Source organism: Thermobia domestica, chromosome 8, assembly GCF_964235325.1.
Source record: "Thermobia domestica chromosome 8, izTheDome1.hap1.1, whole genome shotgun sequence".
Lineage (NCBI taxonomy): Eukaryota > Metazoa > Arthropoda > Insecta > Zygentoma > Lepismatidae > Thermobia > Thermobia domestica.
The window spans coordinates 258,718,063-258,741,397 of record NC_137461.1 but is presented as its reverse complement, the minus strand read 5'-3'; the positions used below and the strand labels follow the sequence as shown (position 1 = coordinate 258,741,397).

Here is a 23,335-nt window from a genome sequence, read left to right as displayed (position 1 = left end):
TTGCAGTGAGTAATAAATCGGAGAACTAGTTGAAACATGTTGTTAAGGTAATGAAATATGTGTATACAAAACTAGAGCTTTTGATTTGTTGGGATCAACTACGATTTTTAGTAAATACTATCACATTTATTTTTAAGTTTACAAAACTTCGTGCTAAGTGCTTGTCACGTCTTAAATTCGAGATCAATATCGTTATTTCAATTACAGATTAAACTTTGCTGAATATGTAAACAAAGTGTTTGCCAGAGATCGAGTAGAGAACACACAGATATAATTGCGGAAAAACTAAGTGAATGTAGTAATATCTTCACGTTTATGTGGTTGTTATGTTAATAGTGTATATATCTTATAATATAGTGTTTAGTTTTTCTTGGAAAATCCAGGGCTGTCTCTCTTGTGGTGAAGTATTCGTTGCACCCAACTTTATTTATTATTGGGGCCGCAGTGGCTCGGTGGTAGAGCGTTCACCTCTGGTGCATGGAGTCCCTAGTTCGATCCCAGCTCGCGCCAAGTGAACTTTGTGGTGGACGAACACCGTGTGCGTGGGTTTCCTCGGGGTTCTCCCGTTTCCTCCCACTTTCTTCATTTCACCATTTCTTTCATTTCTCATCATCATCGTCTCCTTTAGCTTAGCCGGCATAACCGTGGGACATAAAACTTAAAGATTTCATTTCATTTATTATTATTATTATTTTCATATTCATTCACGTCGTCAAATGAAATGGAGGGATACTTTAGCTTTAACTGGGTTGTTCGGTTGCAAGATTCAAGGTTCTTCCGTGTACTCTTAACAACTAGAGTATTCGCTCGCTATTTCCATACATGATTTGGGGTTTTAATCGTGCTAAGAGCTTAAGAGTTTCCTTCTGGTTTCAATTTGAGATTATAATTTCAAGACGTAAGAACATACAGCATGGAAACGACAAACATGTAGAGCGCTTTAATTTAGAATAATGCTATGGTTATATGAGGATTAAGTTAAATTGATTACATTGATGATTGCTTTCAGAAAATCAGTTGAACTAATAAAATTAGGTACACTTATATTTAAATAAATAAATAAAATTCAAAGGGGGTAATTACAAAAGGAGCAACCTTTTTTCTTCAAAAAATTAATACATTTAGATTGCTTTATAATTTCCAATATCAAGGTGTCTACTGATACTTGAAATCCTGGAAAACTACTGCAAATTATTGTGTAATACTGGAAAAATGTAAAAATCTCTATCGAGATCTTCGTCATCTGAGTGTAAGTGGTGATAGGGCTAACTGGCCAACCACTGAAAAACTTACTAGTTCGACAAAGAAAATTGATAGTGTTTATAAGACCTTAATTAATTTTGGCACCAGTTAGTCCTGAGTATGACATTAATATGTTTCCTCAGACACACACCACCTGCGCTTTTTTTTTTTTTTTTTGTCAGCCATACTTCTTTTTCCGTACTGTCCTGCCTTTTCGAGTGTGATCTACTTGTTTCATTATCAGTTTTCTTTCAGATGATCTCTTGACTGGTTTACCAAATCGAATACGATTTTTTTTTTAAAGTTCAAAAATATGAAATGCGAAGAACCAGGTAAAGAAATTATTTGTTTTATAAGGTGAGTGGAACAAAAAAAAAAAAAGTCAATTATTACAGGCATTCTGGGAGAAATAAAGTCGAGAAAACATGCACTCTTCCATTTTTTTTTTTTTTTTCAGTACTAGTAAACACACTGAATATCTGTAAACAGTGAATGAGGATATATTTATAATTCAAATAATATAACTGGGTATTTAATATTGTAGTATCATGTAAAATTTACCTTCTGCTTAATTTGTCTATGATTTTATGAAACCAAGCAGTTACTTTATAAACTTAATAGCCGCAGCGACCTATTTATGAGAACTTTCCAGATATTTCTAATATTTAAATAGCATTCTATGGCTTCCATAAGTAAATATTTTTAAATGCTTGTTTGGCAAAATATTGAATTTTACGTCTATTACTATTTATTGTTGAGTTTCGTTCTACGTGCCTTTTAGGCTAAAGGAAATGGCGAGAAATAAAAGTGGAAAAAGATGCATTAATGATCATCCCCTTGTCGGAAATTCGAATCCGTGACTGACAGGTCTTATGATTATTAGCCTAATGTACTTACACCACATTATCTCATTAATGGTTGAGGTGTACATATATGTGGATTATAAGCTGATAACCTACACAGCTGTTTTCTTGACCCCAGTGTAATCCTTAATTTTCATTATAATAATACTCGTTAATCCGTGTGAATTTTAATATTACGCTGATTTTATTTTGACAAGTTTTGATGAAAAAGGAATTACTAATGCATATAGCAAGAGATAAAGGTGATTGGTTTAAAAGTATAAACATATAATATTAATGCAACTTTGAAACAGACTGCTGCAAAGCATGTTCAGATTGTTCCCAGTCATAGGTCGAATCGGATGCATTTATCGAAATACTTTATCGAGGAGAAAGTGAAACTAGTATTTAATTAATTCGAATGGACTTCACAATTTCTCTCTCTACTCTTTCACAACCATAATATAACATTATAAATTGAATTTTGATTCGAAATTTGCATTTACTCCATTATGTATTTCTTCGAAAGCGTAAATGGGACAACTGCGGTTCAAGGGTAGAGGTTATGTCTAGTTCGTGGAGTCTTTGGTTCGATTCCATCCACTCCAAGTGGGCTTTGTGGTTGACAAACGCCGTGTGCGTGAACTTTCTCAGGGTTCCCCCAATTTCTTCATTCCACAATTTCGTTCATTATCAATGTCATTGTCACTCTCTCCCTTACCCTCGGAGCATAAACGTGGGACGTAACTTGAAAATATAAAATTAAGAGTGAATAGTTGTACTTCCTTTATCTATTTCCTTAGGCATAAAGAGCAATAATATTTTTTTAACTTTTCCAGCGGAAGCAAAGAATCTACCTCCAAGAAGCCATGGCTCCGTCGGACAACGAGATGTTTATTGTACTCTGTCCTTGGACCAGGAGGAAATTTTTCGGACGGCAACGGTGGAAAAAACTCTCAGGTAAGCGGAACTGTTCATCTTAGGTTGTTTGAAAGCAATTTCTACCAGTGGTAAATATTTGTATTTCTATTAATTTGGCTTCGTAAAGGAAATAAGACTACAAAACACAGTAGAAAATATAAACGAAGGACTGAAGAAAAAGATCCTAGTACATGAAAAGAACACAGGGGAAATTATGTGACAATTACCGGGGAGCGGAAAAAATGAAAACAAAATGATAGGAAAAGATCACGTCTTTTTCTGTAATTAGTAACTGTGTCATGTGTACACCACGTGAAAGAGTTTGGTTTGTATAGTGTGATATTTTTCCAAACAATATTGAGACTTGAAGTGGTAGTAGAGAGATTAGAGTAAAGATGATATATTTTTTGGGACGATTAATTGATTGCGAAAAACTCCTCGCTTTTACCGTTTTTTACTCTTTAGCGATACCGTTAAAACGGGAAGTGGTTGTTTTGTGCCAATTCCAATTAGAATAGAGGGTCATGAGAGATGATGATACCAATTCTTAGGACGCTAACGTGATTCCAAAATAAATAAACAAATAAAATACTTCTCGTTATCTCATATTCTTTTTGCTTGTGTAGGTAAATATTGAAAGCGGTAGTTCAAAGTGGATTTCGGTCACTTCCGGTTTTAGTAGAGAGTTAAAGATAGAGTTGAAGTATATTCTTGGGATGTTGAACCGATTGCAGGAAAGAGATTCTCGCTATTTGTTACCATTTTTGTTCTATGGTGATCAACAGGGTTGGCTGTTAAAAAAAAAAAAAAAAAAAAAAAAAAAAACGAAAAATGTTCGTAAAAGTGTAAGTGTTCGTAAACTCTTGGTGAACACACATTTGTGGGTTATCACGTTTCACTCCCGTATATTATTCGTATTATATTCAGACCTAAATTCCCCATTTATTTCTCGAGCTCCTCTGTGGCTAAGCGGTTAACGTACGCGTCTTTGGCGTGGGAGACCCGGGTTCGATTCCCGGCGGGAGTTCATGTGGTTCGGATTCCACGTTAATCAGTAGGTCCATGTCTCATATGGCCTCGCTGCTGAACGGCACGTTAAACTCAAAATCAACTCAACCCATTCATTACTCAAAGAGATTATACTTTAAAAAATTACGAATGTTTCTTTTGTGATTTTTTATAGTTTGTTGTTATTGTTATGTAATTTCAATCAAAGAAAAGTTCTAAATATTGTTCCGTTTTAATAATGTTTACTATTGATAAAATACATCGAAGAAATGCTGTATTTCTTTTTTTTTTTTTGGGGGGGGGGGTCATACAAACCCTACGAGAGGATTTATTGAAATCAGAATTATCTTTGGTATCTATTAATGTATAAATGGGTCAGAGTCAAAGTGGACTCAAATAATTTGTATCTTTATTCACTTGTCTTACTGATATGCAAATTAAGTCGTCGTATTTCTTTAACTTGGACTAATAAAAGTCGTAGTTCTTCTGTACTCTGCAGTATTTTGAAATTGTCCATATATAATTCTGTATAATAGTTACACTTGTGCAACTGTTTATCTTTTTGTGCTTCTGAAATGACTATGTAAAGATCAGTACAAGGTATTTTTATCAGGAGTCCTTCGTGAGCGAGTCGGCAGATGTATCGCATCAGTGACCAGTTAGTCCCGGTTTCGAGTTCAAATGAAGAACAATTTCTCTCGGATGTAAGCCGTGAAGCGGTTTGAATTCCGCTTTAAGCTTATGTGACTCCTTCCAGAATAACCCGGTTGTTGCATAATAACACCAAGACGGAGCAAACTTATTTCTGTCTATATGTGATATAAATATGTAGAGCAAATTAAAACAAAAAACCGGGCTTAAACCAAAAAACCGGGTTTTTCTGTTATTTTCAATAAAAACTATGGTGTTTGCCAACCCTGGTGATCAATGTTAAATCAGGAAATGGTGATCCATCACATAGTTATTGAGATTTTTGTCTCCCGGGCTGACGACAGGTAAATATATAAAGGAGTTTGATTGGTAAACCGGAACCTATCTTCGTAAAAGTATCGCTGAAGGGAGAAAATATTTGTATTTGCGAAATGCGTCAGTGTTTTTTCTTTTTCTTTCTTTCTGAGATCGGTAACTCGCTCTTATAATTTCTTGGCTGAGGAATTATATTTGTGGGCATTTGGCACCTATGGCCTCTCTAAGCCCGTCACGTATGAGGAATGACGTTCTTCGGCCATCACACTACCCAAGAAATCGGAGGGAAGCGGTCTGGAACCTTTTATGTTCGGGAACACCTCGACATTTGCCTGTGGTGAGAAAAACCTAGGAGAAACTTCATCCAGAATAGCTAGCTAAAAGATATTGATATCTTTTTTGAACCGTGTGCCCCCACGGGAATCGAATGCAAGCCCGCTCGCATGAGATGGAAGCGCGTTAGCAACTACGCTGCGCGGTGGCGTTGTGATCTCTTGGAGGTGATGTGGTAGGAATATCTTGTCAGACATTTCCAACTGGCCGATGTATAACTGACGACACTCAGTTGAAAAATTGTTTAAGCTTTTTCAGGCCAGCCATCCTGACTGAGGTTTTCGTCATTCACACCAGGCAATTACCGGGATGGTTCCTAACATACAGATCCCGGGTCGCTGTTTTCCTTCCCTTTCCTCGGGTGGTGTGATCACTGAGGGACGTTATCCCTGATATATGACGGGCTAACAAGGCCATAAATGTCGAAAGCCCAGAAATCTGATTCCTAATGCTAATCCGATGAGGAGCACATTTATACAAACAGAGAAATCACAGGGAGAAAGACGTTGAGCAAAGAAGGGGAGAAGATGCAGTGGGAGAATGGAATAAGCACCAGGGTTTTTAGTGTACGCGTAGTCATGGAACCATCGCTTATGCTATCGATGTTCTTGTTCGTCTGTCACTATTGTATTTTATCAGCGTTAAATTTTCTGCCTTTTTTCCTTCTTCGTATTGTTCACTGAGAAAAGGAGGAGCAAACTGTGATGTCATTGAGCATTCAGTTTAAATGACTAGTCTGTACTGTAAGGATTGATCTTGCGAGGTGATGTGGGCTCGCGCTGCACCGGATTCAAGCTCTGGTGTGTGCTGGCTCGGAGTAGGTTCTGTGATTCATAACCTCGGTGTTGCATAACGACGCAAGACACGAAAATTCAAGCTCTTCGGTAGTTTATTTAACACCGTTTATTAATTTCTTTTCATTGGTGCTTCTCTACCTATGGGTATGGCTTTTGTATGAAAGGTGTATTATTATTATTATCATCGAAAAGTTAGCAGATTACAATTTGTAGACGAGTTCTGTGAAATGTATGATATTTTCACAGAAAAGTTTAATCTAGTTAAAAGATATAGCTGCGTTTGCAGAATTAACCCTCTAAATTATTTCAGGAGTCCGTACCTTTCTTCGTCAGTCGATCCTAGGACAACTGTAGTTGGTATCGATGAATTCACACAGCACAAGACCTGTCGTCTTCTAACAAAAAATTTGTAGTAAAACCACTTGTGTTCTGATGTGTTGTTAGTGATAATAATTGATCAGCTTGCTTCTAAATCTTATTCTATTTAACGTTTTTCTTTTTTGTTAGAAGAAGATATTTTTGATGTTACGTTAATTCACTGATACCAAACTCCATTTTCTTTGGCTCTCGATTAACGAAAGGAGACGTAGACCCCTGAAATAATTTCGAGGGTTAATTGTGCAGGCACAGGATCGATGAGTGCTCTTATTTATTTAGTAGAAGATATGCCCGACACACTCCCTATTATATTACATTATATTGTGCTGTAAGTTATTTGCTAGATTGCTGTAAATAGGATTCTTGTTACAGATGGATGTTAGCGAAACGTACTTCACATGGATGGGTAGACGATTATAAAAAAGTATCTAACAGCAAGAGTCATCAATGCCTTGAGAGAAAATTGAATCAGAAAAGGTTAAGTTGTTCAACTATATATATTTAATTATTTGTTGTTTTTGTTGTTGTTGTTTATTGATGTTTAGCGTCCGTGTTCAGCACCGAGGCTATATGAGAGTGGACCTACAGTTTAAGGTGGAAACCAAACTACCGTAGTGCGTTCGAATATCAAGGCTGTCCCATTGGAAATCGGATCCGTGACCCCATGCACCAAAGGGACACGCGTTAGCCACTAGACCAGCGAGAAGGGCTACTTAATTTACTTATAACAACAAAACCATAACATTTCGTACAGAACGTCACATTAGAAACAGAGCAAATTGTCGGGAAAATATGAGCGGTCCTGGGTTCGATTCCCGGTGGGGGCACTCAGTCGAAAAAGTGTAGAAAAGCTTTTTCAGGCCAGCCATCCTGAATGAGGATTTCCTAAGTTTTCCTCATTCACACAAGGCAAATGCCGGGGTGGTACTTAACATATAGGTCCCAGGCCGCTTCCTTTCTTCCCAGTCCTTTCTTTCTTCCTTTTCCCCAGTTTGTATGCTTGCCGAGGGACGCCATTTCTTGAACGTAACGGGCTAACCTGGTCATAGTTGCCGAAAGTGCACAAATCTAAATCCTAAATACCCCTTCCCCCTGTCGGGAAAATGTAATAAATGTGATCATTAAGATGACTTCGATAGCTTGAGATTATCATCCCTTTTTTAAACATCTAGACTATATGAGACGGGGACCTATTGTTTAAAATGAGATCCGAACCACAACTAAGGTTTGTATCTGAGGCAGATACCCTCACCAGGAGGTAAACCCAGAGCCATGCGCACAAAAAGCACGTGCTTTAGCCATTTGACCACAATAGGATACCCTCTGAAGATACCATATTCCCCTCTATGATCAGCAAAGATTACCTCTGGGTGGATATGTACAGGGCTATTATAAATGATTGGAGCTTTTTCGTGATCTTACCTTGGCTTTAATATTTAACGTATTGTTACGAAATTTTACAGTAATGTGGAGGTCCTCATGTTTTTTTAATACATTACAACTGCTCGAAATATCTTTCCTTGTTAATTCTGTATCGAGTCTAGGGCGACATATTGGTTCAGTGCTAGAATGGTTATCTCTGGTGCGTGGAGTTCCTAGTTCGATTCCCAGCCAAGTAAGTTTGTAGTAAAAACATCGTCTCCGTAGGTTTTCTCGGGGACTCCCGTTTCTTCCCGCTTACTCATTCCAGCAATTCTTCCATCATCATTCGCTTGCCTTAAACATCGTCTCCCTTAGCCTCCTTAGGCACAAACACGGAGCTTTTAAGAAATTCGCACAGAAAAAAATCTGAGGATTAAGTCAGGTGAGCGTGCAGGCCAGTACAGGAGTGTCTGATCATCAGCTTTAACAAGGCCGATTTACCGGTTTCTTAATTGGGTATTTAAGAACGTACAAATTATTGCGATGGAAATGGGGGCCACCATTCTGTTGATAGAGCAACTCCACACTGTCAGTCAGTTCTCCAGCATGTCCAAAGACGTTTCCTGTAGTTATCTGCTCACTGAAGAAGGAAAGAAAGAGGAGAAAAAAAATCAACTTTTAACTTTGATACCGCACAGAACACATTAATTTTTTGGTGAATCATGGATGTATTGCACGATAATATGAGGATTTCTCGTATCCCGAATTCGCACATTGTACCTCTTCACCTTAATTTGTACATTTAGAGAAAACAAATTTTCGAAGTGAAAACGTTTAAATATTTGGGTTGTACAATATTTCTGAATGGAAGAAGAGAAAAATTCGTTTAATCTAGGGCAGTAAGAAATAAAGAAGACATTGTACAGGAAGAAAACGTTCTACAGGAAGAAGACATTTTGCAGGAACTGACTTCGGAGAACGTATCGACATACGTAAGAAAGATATTTTTTAAGTTTTTGAGTGTGTGTGTGTGTGTGTGTGTGTGTGTGCGTGCGCGCGGGCAGCTGTTGCTCTATTTAGGTTAGAAGTATGGGCATTTCCAAGAAATCAGGAAGAATAAAATTAGAGACAATCGAAATGTGGAGCTGGAGAAGAATTTTGGCATAGAAGAGAAAGATGCAACGGACTTACTGATAGAAGGCCGGGGAATGCATTTTGACCATGAAATTGTATTTAGAGAAAACTCACCATGATTGCTCCTTTAATTTGTCATTCAGAATGTATTAATATATTCTTAACGCAAGAACGGGGACGTGGCCAATCAGGAATGGACGATGCGAAAAGGATGATCATAGCAACCTACCAAAGATATTGCAAAAATAGACAATTAGATGCTTTCCTGTTACCCATCGGCCTTTACGGAGGGAACATGATTAACATAGGACGCTCAGTGGTTTATTCATAGATTATTCATTACTGGTTTGTTCCCTTGCTCTGAGAGTTGAGATTTTCCTTGTTTCAATAAAAAATTCTATTGATATGTTGATCGAGGAAATGAAGGAAGTAGTCCAGGAAGCACAGCATAGTTTTTCTGTCATTTGCTGCCAGCATGATTCAGTGATATCTGATGTGTTACTCATTGTAATTGTTTATTTCCATTTCCTCTCTCAGTAAGATGATAAAGAAGAGGTTACAGCAGATTCTTGTTGCTGATAGTAAACATTACTCAAAACACAAATGAAATTGTTGCTTTGTATACAATATATATATTAAAAATGAAATCTGTAAGTTTTACGTCCCACGGCTATGCCGGCTAGGCTAAAAGAGACATTGATGATGAGAAATGAGTGATAATGGTGGAATGAATAAAGTGGGAGGAAACGGGAGAATCCAGAGAAAATCCACACACACGGTGTTTGTTCACCAAAAAGCTCACTTGAAGCGAGCTGGGATTGAACCAAGGATCTCATGCACCAGAGATCTCGCTTTACCATTGAGCCACCGCTCCTCCCATTGATATTAATTTAATGGTATATGAAGAACAAAATCTACAGGGTGTTTCAAAACAACACCGACAACGTTTGGGAGGTGATTCCTGACACCAAGATAAGACAAAAAGTATAGACCAACCTGGGTGCACAAATGCTTCCTTTCGGAGTTATAGGTTGCCGAAAACACGAAAAATTGAACTGTAAAGGTCCATAGCTCCAATACTATGGGACCTACTGTAGTCTGGTCAAGACTTCACTTAGGAAATAATATGTGCCCTATCCAAATATCCATGCTTCAGAATTCTGCAGTACTTCCGCAACAATTTTTATAGAGGTAGTTGGTGATTACTTCAAGTTATACACCCGTAGCCAAACTCCCTGAGCAAAAATTGCTACGTGAGAACCTTAGGAGTCTGAAACACATGTATTTTTGGACAGTGGACATATTAGTTCCTAAGTGAAGTCTTGACCCGACTACGTTGGTTCCCGGGGCCGAGGTGGCTCAGTGGTAGAGCGTTCACCTCTGGTGCTTGGGGTCCCGGGTTCGATCCCAGCCCCCGCCAAGTGAACTTTGTGGTGGACAAACACCGTGTGCGTGGGTTTCCTCGGGGTTCTCCCGTTTCCTCCCACTCTTCATTCCACCATTTCATTCATTACTCATCATCACCGTCTCCTTTAGCCTAACCGGCATAACCGTGGGACGTAAAACTCAAAGATTTCATTTTCATTTCATTTTTTACGTTGGGTCCCATAGTTTTGAAGCTATGAACTTTTAAAGTTCAATTTTTCATGTTTTCGGCAGCCTATAACTCCGAAAGGAAGCATTTGTGCACCCAGGTTGGTCTATACTTTTTGTCTTATCTTGATGTCAGGAATCACCTCCCAAACGTTGTCGGTGTTGTTTTGAAACACTCTGTATATATAGTTGCTATGGAGACGTCAACATTTATTCTGGTTATTCTATATAATATGCACAATAGATAATTTTCGAATGATATATGGTAGCACACAATATAAGTATCTTTATTTCATATGTAATTTCTCCACATAAAAAGAGGACTATAATACAAACAACCAAATTCACCAAAAATACCAATTCTGACATCATAAAATGAAACTAGAAAAGTACACAGACTAATGCCTGCTGTAAACAGGGGTAGTACTGGTTTATAAAGCACTTCTTTCCACTGACCACAATAAATACACCTCCTCTTAAGGAAATAAAAATTTCCTTTCCATCCTTACAGATATATAGCATAACCATCGCGAGAGAGCTGCAAAGCTGTTTCACGATTGATATTGTTTTGATTCACGAACACCAGTAAAGTATTCATGTACCCTCAGCAATGCAAAGTAAATGATTTCTCCACCATGCCTCCGACGATACAGGACTGTCCACCATGCCTTAAGCGATATAGGAACCTTCCACCACGATAGGCAATGCAGAACTGTCCACCATGCCTCAATCGATACAGGAACTTTTCACCACAAGAGACAATACAGAACTGTCCACCATGCCTCAATCGATACAGGAACTTTCCACCACAAGAGACAATACAGAACTGTCCACCATGCCTCAAGCGATACAGGAACTTTTCACCACAAGAGACAATACAGAACTGTCCACCATGCCTCAATCGATACAGGAACTTTCCACCACAAGAGACAATACAGAACTGTCCACCATGCCTCAATCGATACAGGAACTTTCCACCACAAGAGACAATACAGAACTGTCCACCATGCCTCAATCGATACAGGAACTTTCCACCACAAGAGACAATACAGAACTGTCCACCATGCCTCAATCGATACAGGAACTTTCCACCACAAGAGACAATACAGAACTGTCCACCATGCCTCAAGCGATACAGGAACTTTTCACCACAAGAGACAATACAGAACTATCCACCATACCTCAATCGATACAGGAACTTTCTACCACAAGAGACAATACAGAACTGTCCACCATGCCTCAAGTGATACAGGAACTTTTCACCACAAGAGACAATACAGAACTATCCACCATACCTCAATCGATACAGGAACTTTCCACCACAAGAGACAATACAGAACTGTCCACCATGCCTCAAGCGATACAGGAACTTTTCACCACAAGAGACAATACAGAACTGTCCACCATGCCTCAATCGATACAGGAACTTTCCACCACAAGAGACAATACAGAACTGTCCACCATGCCTCAAGTGATACAGGAACTTTTCACCACAAGAGACAATACAGAACTGTCCACCATGCCTCAATCGATACAGGAACTTTCCACCACAAGAGACAATACAGAACTGTCCACCATGCCTCAAGCGATACAGGAACTTTTCACCACAAGAGACAATACAGAACTATCCACCATACCTCAATCGATACAGGAACTTTCTACCACAAGAGACAATACAGAACTGTCCACCATGCCTCAAGTGATACAGGAACTTTTCACCACAAGAGACAATACAGAACTATCCACCATACCTCAATCGATACAGGAACTTTCTACCACAAGAGACAATACAGAACTGTCCACCATGCCTCAAGTGATACAGGAACTTTTCACCACAAGAGACAATACAGAACTATCCACCATACCTCAAGCGATACAGGAACTTTCTACCACAAGAGACAATACAGAACTGTCCACCATGCCTCAAGTGATACAGGAACTTTCCACCACGAGACAATACAGAACTGTCCACCATGCCTCAAGCGTTACAGGAGCCTTCCACCACGACAGGCAATACAAGACTTCCATTCAATCAGTACACTTCAAGTAATACAAGAAATATGCTCTGTTTACGCTACACTTGCTTCACTTATTCATTTGCTATTGTCGAAATAACACAAGAACGAAAATCAATACCTGTGTGAAAAAGGGGTCGGTGGCTCAATGGTAGAGTGCTCACCTCTGATGCGAGGGATTCTTGGTTCAGTTCCAGGCGGTGAGAGTTTGTGGTGGACAATATCGTGTCCGTGAGTTTTCTCGGGGTTCATCCGTCTTCCTTAACCTACAAGCGATGTCCCTGGGACGTAAAACTTAATGATTTTATGTCAATATCAATGTCAAGTACTAGGATTTACTATTTACAGCACTATTCTGTTATTACGATGTTGTCATAAGTCTGATGTAGGTATTTCGCCGTGGCAACATCTCAACAGCACTGATAATTTTATTCCTTAATATTTTGTAAAAATTAAACAGGTAGCTGTAACAAATTTTGGTTTTATTGCCCGTTTTATCTTTTTAGTTGGGAAATTGAAATATTCTGACATGTATACACCAGCAGAAGTGCCAGTTTTTCGCGCGGACTGAACGGTATACAACCCACAACTTACTAAAGTAGTTTGTGTTGTCTAACTTGAAGGGCTCCTGAGATGCTCTACACTTTTTGAACTTCTAGAATGTGTGAGCTCTCCTCCATTGCCCTCTCAAGTCGAAAATCGAAAAACTACTTCGTACACGATTAGATCTGGTATCCACAAAATTTGATGATTGTAGGTGAGATGACTCCTTTGTATGCGGAAATCTGATGACAGATACACGCTTTATTAGTAAAGATAGAAAAAATGGGAGGAAGCAATACATTTTCCCTACTACTTACCTCTTACAGGCATGAATTCAATGAACATTCAGAGTGAAAACAGTCCTGTACTGAACCAGGAATCAAACCCGTGTCTTAAGGTCTGTGCCAATGCTGTAAGGCTCATTTTGTGAATAACTTCTAAGACAACGAAGAATATCAGAACTTGTAGCAAGTGAACCCGGCAGTATCTCCAAAACCAGGATTGACAAATACAATTTTTTTTTTTTTATTTAATGAAAAAGTTTTTCTTAAACCATGTTTTTTGGTTTAAATAAATTCACTTTATTTGTTTATATTACACATGGATAGAAATAAATTTGTTTGAACTTAACATTTTTTTGTAACAACGGGGTTATGGTGGACGAGCGAGTACCACTACTCGGTTTGCACTCGAGAGAAATTGTCTTCCATCTTAACTTAAACGTTGGACTCCTTAGTTACAAAGGTGACGAGTGTACCTGCTCATCATAGAAGTACTCAAAAACTCATAGAAGTATGTTGTATTGACCTTTGCATACTTGTGAATATTTTAAAAGTCACTTCAGAAAGGCAAAAAGATACACAACTGCACAAGTGAAATCATTGTACACAGTTACACTTATAATAAAATAAATGGACAATTTCAAAAGACTACGGATCCAGAAGATTTAATTTTGTCAAAGTTAATTCACCGAGTTAGAAATACAGCGACTTCATTTAATTTGCATATCAATAAAAGAAAGAAATAAAGATACGAATCAATTGAGTTCACTCTGGCTGTGGATAGGTCGTACATATACAGAAAGTACTTTTGATTCCAATAAATCCTCTACATTCGTGCTTTCTTGGTTTGTAATATATGAAAAAAGATCTAGATGGTCTGAGATATGTGGAATGTCACTATAAATTCACACAATTGTGGGATTGCTTTTAAATTTATTATTTTGATTTAAACCAATTGGTATTTGATTTAAATAGAACAACTAGTTCAAACCAAGCCAGTCAATCCTATACAAATCACTATTAAGTAAACTAATAACTGTTTCTAAAACTTTTCTTATAGACCAGAAGTTTCGATAAACCTTAAAAGTAGATTTTTGTAGATATTATTTGGCTTACTGTCCAAATTTTTAATAGCATTTTGTAGATACTACGTGGCTCAATTTCGACATTTTGTATGTTCTGTATTGTTGTTAAGTTATTCACTAACATAAAAAAAGACTTTTTCACAGTCTGAATTTTCTTTTAAAATACTTACTGAAAACCTATAATTTAAAATTCCTTTATTAAACACGATAATTCATATTTCACTGTGGCTCGGTGATCGGATTTTCATCTTTAGTGCGAAGGACCGTTAGTTTGATCTTTTGGACATAGATCGCTTCTGTGCCCCTAGAATTTGGTCGTATCTTCCCATTAGTCGATACTTAGGAGATGCTAAACAAATATTTATCAAGCAGAGTTTTAGCTATGAACTTCCACAGAAAATAAAGTATAAGTTGGATGTATAAAAGGAAATGTTATTTTGCTTTCTGTGTGTGATTGAGTTTTAGTGCTCGAATATGTTAATTGAGACTAATTATCATCTAAGGTTTTTAGAGCTCAGATGTGTTGTTTTTAACTCTTACCGTCTGATGAAGCTTTTTAGAGTTCGAATGTGTTACCTTTGACTAATTATCATCTCATATAGCTTTATAGAGCTCGAGTGTATTGTTTTAGACCACTTATCATCTCATGAAGCTTTTTAGAGCACGAGTGTGTTGCTTTTGATCATTCATCATCTGATGAAGCTTTTCAGAGCTCGAGTGTGTTGCTTTTGACCACCTATCATCTGATGAAGCGTTTTAGAGCTCGAATGTGTTGCTTTTGACTCCTTATCGTCTGATAAAGCTGTTTAGAGCTTGAGTTTATTGATTTTGACCACTTATCATCTGATGAAGCTTTTAGAGCACGAGTGTGTTGCATTTGACCATCTGTCATCTGATGAAACGTTTTAGAGGTCGAATGTGTTGCTTTTGATTCCTTATCGTCTAATAAAACTGCTTAAGGCTCCAAATGAAGCTTTCTGTATAGATAAGAAATGTTGTGACTTATGCAAGCATCCAAGAAGTGAAATCGCAGGGTGTCTATCGGTCACGAAAGTCACGAAAAAGTTACAAAATCAGAAAACGGTCATGAAAGTGAAAAAGTCACGAAATTCAGCTTTTTCACGATTTTTTTTTATCTGTACAAATAGAAGTACAGACTAGAAAATTTTGTTCTATAAAACCTCAAAATTCACCACCAAAAATGTCTATGATCAGCTTTAGACGCTACCAAATCGCAAGCAAAGTATGCTTCTATCGTATGCATGAAAATTCGGCCTAATTCGCACCCAAATTCGCTCTTGAGAATGGTACGAAATGTTATGGTTTAGTAAAGAAAAGGTCATGAAATTTCATTTTGGAATTCTAGTAAACACCCTGAATCATTATGTATAAAAGGAGATCTGAAACGATCTTAAGTAATGTAAAAATGAGAGTTTCATACCAGTTCCTGACGTAGATTCTGGTTCAGTTTCCGCTGGAAGTAGAAGTGGTACCGGTCTTACGTTAAAATTGTAAGTACATGTTTCATATAGTTTGCTGATGAAGAGTTACCCACAAGGAACAAGGTTATAATCCTTAAGAAGTATTAGGGAAGAAAGTGGGTGCTACATTCTTGCTATTTTATATCCCAGCGTAATTTAACCGCCTGTTCTGTGAATAAACAATACCAGTTAGATAGTAATTACTTTGTTTCATAGAAAGTACTAAAAATTGGAAAGTGCTAGAGCTTATTATTATCCTGCTGCCTTTTGTAAGTGGAAGTGAAATTAGATATCTATATGCCGTGTTGGGTGACTGGACTGACCATCGTATGTGGATCTCCGGCTCACTGTGGCCATACCTTAATCACTACACATCTGGTCGTCCCCAGCTACCGTCCGCAAGATCTCTGCTGGTCTCGGGTGAACTGTGTATTATATAACGGTTAAGAAACCGGTACGGTAAGCGGGAGACCCGAGTTTTAAAAGATCCCTTTGTAATCATACTTACTAATTATGTAACTTGGCGCGGTGGCTTAGTGGCAGAGCGTTCAGCTCCGGTGCTTGGGGTCCCTGGTTCGATCCCAGTTCGCGCCGTGTGGACTTTGTTGTGGACAAACACCGTGCTCGTGGGTTTTCTCTGGGTTCATACCGTGCTCGTGGGTTTTCTCGGGGTTTTCCCGTTTCCTCCCACTTTCTTCATTCCAGCATTTCATTCATTTCTCATAATCACAGTCTCCTTTAGCCTAACCGGCATAACCTTGGGACGTAAAACTTAAAAATTTTATTTCATTATGTATCTTCATTTCTTTGGATCACGAAGGCTTGAAATATATTGTCAGATTGTCCAAGTAAATTGAGAAAATATATGCTGAGTCGTTTTCAGGTTATGTTTCTGCGCTAAAATTTTGTGCTGTGCAATGGCTATATTGAATACTTAACGCATGAATGTGGAGCTCGTTGTAAAATCATTTAAGCGTTAGTCAGTTTGGATAGCACCCATATTTTGGTAGTTCTGCGTCATCCATTGTAGTGAAGTAAACATCTTGTAGATTTAATAATACGGTAGATACTATTTTCCAGAAACCTAGTGGCCTTAGGTTCTTTTTAATTTTTGTAAGTAGGCAGTTTGGAAGGCAATTTGACACCTATACTTTTCATCCACATTTTGAAGTCTGCCGTGAATTGGCTTTTGATAGTTGTGATCTGTAAGGATGTTAGGGCTATCTCCAATTCTACTTGGATCAGTTCCCAAATTTTTCAACATTTTTGTTTGAGTTGTTAAAACTAAAACTTTATTAGTCTCAACAGGAAGTAATATGCATGCGCTATACCCTTTTATTTTCAAACGTTCTCAATCCACCAGAGATTGCTTGTTTTACCGTTCAGCAACTGAAAATTTTTATATGTATCCATTGATAGTAGCTCATAGTTTCACTGTTGTACCTTATAATTCTAAAATTATTTTATTTTATTTATTTATTTATTTATTTATTTATTTATTTTTTCAGTCCGTTCTTTGGCCAGGAATTCCAGTTTGAAGTCCCACGACGATTTCGATTCCTCTCGGTGTATGTATACGACAGAGATCGGCCTATGAAGCAGGACAAAGTAATTGGGAAAGTAGCTATTAAACGAGAAGATCTGAGCGAGTACCACAACAAAGATCATTGGTTTCATATAATGCCAGTAGATGCAGACAGTGAAGTACAGGTAGGTGCACACAGATATAACAGTTCTTTTGCATTTTTTCATAGAGTTCTCTTTGTTTATTAACCAACAATTGTACGTGGTGGTCCATGCAAGTATTTATCGTTTTATTAACGTATAATTTCTCTTTGAACAATATATTGCATTTGTTTGCCGTAGTAGCTGTGGGAGAATCATTGAACAGCTCACCAAAAGTAACACGCGACTTTATTGAAAAATAGGTAGTAATAAATGAGTCAACATGAGCGTATTTTCAAAAGTTCTGCACACTGAAAGATATTATGGAAGTAAATATAGCCCATTATTGTACAAAATACCATTACAGGCCTTCATATAATCTCCATTCGTGCTTATGACAGTTTCCCATCGTTTTGGTAAATTCTCTGTTCCGGATAGAGTGCCTTCATTGTTGAGCTGTCTGATCACTCGAGTCACCTCACTGGAAGCTTGGTCTGTTGTATCGAAACTTTTCCATTGTGACGACTGAGACTTCAGTTCTGGTTCAGAATCTCATATCCAGGTTTCATCAATTGCAACAAACCTTCGTAAAACTGATCTGTTCGGTAACATTGAAGCAATTCTGCGATTCTTTTGCGACCTGCTTTCTGCTCTTCACTCAGATCATGCGGAACCCATCTGGCAGCGATTTTTCTCATCTTTAACTTTTCATTAATAATTCTGTAAACTTAAATAACAGACATCCTGGCCTAATATGCAATTTCCTCACACGTTTTCGTTGATCCTCTCTAAAAATGTCATTCACAATAATCTCAAAGGTGCAGTCTGTTGCAGTTGATGGTCTTCCACTTCTTGGATTATCCTCAGGACTTACACGACCTTCACGGAAACGAGCTGACCACCGTAATACAGTGCTACGATCCAGTACAGTATTTCCACAAACCTTCCGCAAAGCATTGTAAATTTCAGTTGGATTCTTTCCACGTAGAGTTTCGATTTTGATATAGGAACGCTGGTCACTGTGTAATCCGACCTGAATCGGGTTTACCTTCTATTTTGACACTGAATTTCCCACAACACAGACATAAACATAAGTCCAAACTGACTCACAACTGACATAAAATTGAACTTAATCACACGACTCAAACGGTCGCGCATGCGGTGTGTGCAAAGTTGTTGAAATGCCCCTCGTATGTAGTATTTTCTTCGATTTTTTTTTTTTTTTTTTTAATACGCTGAAAACATACTGGATAACAAATTCTTTGATACACAAGATGAAATACGCTGTAAAGACTATTTAGTGTTCGTAATGTACCGAACAATTCAACAGTTCTTTCGATAGCGAGCTCCTACGTTGGTTATTTGGCTGGCTTGGAGTTAGTTTGTTTTAGCACCGACGCAGACGTACAGAGACGGACGCACAGTTTAAGGCGGAATCTGAATCACTGTAATATGTCCAAATCATTCAAGGCTCTCCTACTGAGAATCGAATCCGGGACACTGTGTACCAGAATTAGACGCTCTAGTCACTAGATCAGCGGGAAGGGTAGTGTACTGTTTATGTGGTTAGATGGGTTAGCGATCACGCTTTTGGCGCGGGAGACCCGGGTTCCAGTTTCAGTGGAAATACATATAGTTTGATATAGGATTTAGATTTGTGGGCTTTCGGCATCTATGGCCATGTTAGATGAGGGATGACGTCCTCGGCGATCACAGCGGGGAAAGGGAAGGACGAAAGGATTGGGGAAGGAAGAAAGAGGCCTGGGACTTGTATGTTAGGTACCTCATTCAGAATGACTGGCCTGTAAAAGATTTTTACACTTTTTCGACCGAGTGCCGCACTGGGAATCGAACCCGGGACCGCTCACATCGAAGGCGAGAGCGTTAGCGACTATGCTACGCGAGGCCACGTATACGATTTAATCTTACGATAAATTCACATCTTAGGCATTGAAAAGGCACATTAAATTTAAAACAAACCAAACTTTTTTGTTGTTTTTCTTGTGAGGAAATTCGAGGTAACGGGCTCTCTTATCAGTGAATGTGATGAATATCGACCTGCGTTTCCTCGATGACGTTCACCAGTGCCAATTAAACCTGAAGACTGCTTATTCAGGTGGTACTTGTGAGAGGCCAGCCAACATTTGACCATATTAATAGCATGTGAAGCATGAATTGGAAGAACCTGAAAAAGAATGATGCATTATTGCCATGGGTTCTAGATTTTTCTTACTCTACGATCAGATTTTTTTCTCCAGAATGTCAAATTATCACCGCATTCTGAAATAGTCGGTGTTTGATGCACACTGTCTGTATTGAAAATTGTAATTTTTATTTATATATTTATTTATTTATTTACGCTGAACACTTGAGACATTTGCTCTCATTTCAACGAGTTTGTGGAACAATTCGAGCATATGACTTCCCAGATCACGTAGGCTATCTTGCCTTGATTTTTCTTTACGGCACCTCATGAAGAAATGATAGTGCATATAACAACTTCGCAACACTATCAGGAATAATATTTAACTAACAACATTACTGTTTGTTCACGTCAATAAACGGGAAGGTGGACGTCATTCCAATATTTCCAGTAACAAAATTATCTTCATGCATTTACTGATCACATGTGTTCGTTGTAATTCGTTTGAAAGCTAGAAGCTAATAAAATGGTAAACGTTTACCTAGATCAGTCTGTACTTGTGGTTATAAACAGGAAGTGGGACAGCTTCTTTTATTGGAGTCTCTTTGACAGGATGAAATCACATGAGTGATAAACTGAAGCTGCTTCCTTTGTTGCACTTACTTCCTTTTAATTTGTATTCGTGAAAGATAAAAGTTATTGTGACAGGTGAAGGATGTGGAGGCAACTGCATGATATTGAGATAGGAGTTACTTCGTTCTTTTTTTTATTTATCTATTACGAGATTGGAGGTTTATTTATTTTATTAAAGTTATTTATTTACGGTTTCGAAAATAGTGCTGCTGTATAACCGGTGTGTGTGAATTACAGGTTCAGTTCCCAGCTTGACCACAGGTTCAATTCCCGGTGTTCACTCTACATTGTGAGGCAGTTGAGAAGCGGCCTAATTTAAGAAGTAGTGTACCCCGGTCTACGAAACTGGGACTAATAGCATTGGAATACAACCTGCTTATCTTACTGAAATCTTGAATATTTTCGAATTTTATTTAGCAGATTTAATCTCGACTTCTTAGGTTTAATGCCACAGAAACAAAAATTCGGGATTGAATTCTATTCTCTGCTGATTGAGTTCGACCAGGATTGTTATTTCCTTCTCACTCATATCCTGCTCTGTACAAAGTGATCCAGAAAATTCGTTACAATTTAGTATTACCGTGTTTTTGTAATGAATGACAATAAAATAGTGTACTGTATCTCCATGGAAAGATCAGCTGCTTGCATTTTATTTCGTTTAGCGCATACGCCTCCGTAGTAGGAGAAATAATGTGGCGACACAACTGAAGAAGTTGTTTTGTGTAATATAGTTACGTAGGACAAATTCTGTGAGGTTAATGGAAAGACTATTTTGCACACGGGATACCTACCGCATACATGCCGCACTAACATGACATCTGACGATGGTTGGTACCATCGACACCGGTGACATTGGTAAGCGTCTGTATATGACAGGGACTCAGCTGTATGATTCATTGCTCGATTACAGCTCACTGTGAGTGTATGTGACCGTAATACGAAACTTCGAGAGTTTTACATTCTGTTGAAATAAAAGTATCAAAATATTTTAAATTCACTCAATTATTGCCCGAAACTCATCGGTGTACACACATATCAGTGTTGAGTACGCTAATATGGTAACTTCAAAACATAATAGTTACGGGTTGCATAAACATTTAGGCGAAATTATGTAGATATTCTTAATCTTTTATTATAAACGCAAGGCACCTCACTATGTCAGTTGTCACAAGCAACGCTGCTTCCTACCTGGCACCAAGAGATGTCGCTAGCGCCCAGGCAATTTGTAGACGAGCTGAGGGTTTAAGGAGACAACTAGTATAATAGAATACAGAAGAGGAAGACGGCTGCCTTTTGAGTTTATTGGTGAAGATTACACTTTTAAGAGGTTCGCATTATGTAGCATTAAATTCATTTCAAAGGATAAAAAAGGAAGACTCTTTATATAAGTCACTGGCTAAGAAAATAAATAAGTAAAATCTTACTTCATGAAATTACATTTGAATACCAATCATTCTATCTTTGGAACTTCTTGTCTAAAATAAAAGACAAATTCTAACCAAAGTGTACATTATCTAACAAATAATAGTCTATCTTTGCCAAAACTGTAACGCTATTATTTATTAGATAGTGTATGCTTTAGTCAGAATTTGTATTTTATTTTATACAAGGAATTACATTATATAAATTGTAATAATCACTCATTTTCTGCAATGATTTAATTTGTTGCCGAATTTTGTTACAGGGAAAAGTGAATATAGAAATAAAGCAAGAACCGTTTTTGAAGAGTGGGAGCGACTTAGAACAGCAACAACAAAGGATTACTGTCAGGTAAGGAACTACAAATCTAACATATACATGGCTAGACGTGAATATAATTGCATGCTTATGCTCCGGCTGTGCGCTACTCCTTCGTTTTCCGGAGGCCTTTGCGAACTTGGATATATATCAGATTATAGTAAGTTTAAAATACCAGCATGCGCAGACTTCATTGGGTAAAAATTATAATTGCTTATCTAACTAGGTTAAATCGACTCCAAATTTTGATCGGTGTATGTTCAAACTTACTTGACACCGAAAGCTCTTTTATATCCTAATACCTTCTTTTCTTGAACAAAGCAGTTGGATTTGCACCGATGAGTTTATCGATCATTGAAGAAGGAATTACGGTACTTGAGAGAGTAAATTTATAGGATCCGTAAATGTAAGATACATCAATGAAGTAAATTACTAGTATGTCATCAGTTCTTGGGTGTAAGGAAGGCATCAGAATATACAGGAGCCCTTGGTTTTAACGAAACTGTACGTGGTTTGGCAGAAGACTGCAGCATAGCAGTCGAAATATTGGAATCATTTTAGGCGTATTTAGATAAACATTTATAATTTTCATATATCGTACAAATGTGCCTGTTTCTAAAAAGCGGTAGAATGGACTTATCTTGTTTATTGCGGCTTCAAAGAGTTCGTATTTATTCTGGGACGTTTCTCAACAGGTGAAACCATTCACATGAAAATCGAATCAAAATGAAGTATCCCAAACGAATGGTTATATTAAATTAAATGATTTCAATCCTGTCTGGAATCTTCATCAGTTAACACTTTCCCTGATACTAACTTGATTATCAATGCATGTGGGAGTAAGATTATAAAGAAAAACTCATAAATTTTGTGTTGTATATCATCATACATCTTCACTATTGGGCTTATAATAATGGTAGAAAACTTGAGCAAACGTTAAAATACACATGTTTTTCAATGGTACTTCACAAAAATGGTTCTAGTTACAGTAACATTTGTCTATTATCTATAATCTTCCTGCAGAAATAACTTTAACTTCTTTTCTGTGAAGGCGCGGGAGATCCGGGTGAGATTCCCGACGGGAGCTAATGTGGTTCGAATTCCACATCCAGTTGTAGGTCTACGCTTCATATAGCCTCGCTCCTGAAACGGCACCTAAAGTCGTGTCCAATCGAA

The 23,335-nt window shown here is 37.8% G+C and overlaps 1 protein-coding gene across 1 annotated transcript in view; it reads left to right on the top strand.

The window, feature by feature from the left end:
• RasGAP1 (Ras GTPase activating protein 1) overlaps window positions 1-23,335 on the top strand; it is a 91,590-nt gene that overhangs the window by 5,152 nt on the left and 63,103 nt on the right. Inside the window, 3 exon segments of the mRNA XM_081769663.1 lie at window positions 2,924-3,044; window positions 17,490-17,691; window positions 22,107-22,192. Of these exon segments, the coding sequence (XP_081625789.1) occupies window positions 2,924-3,044; window positions 17,490-17,691; window positions 22,107-22,192 (409 nt within the window).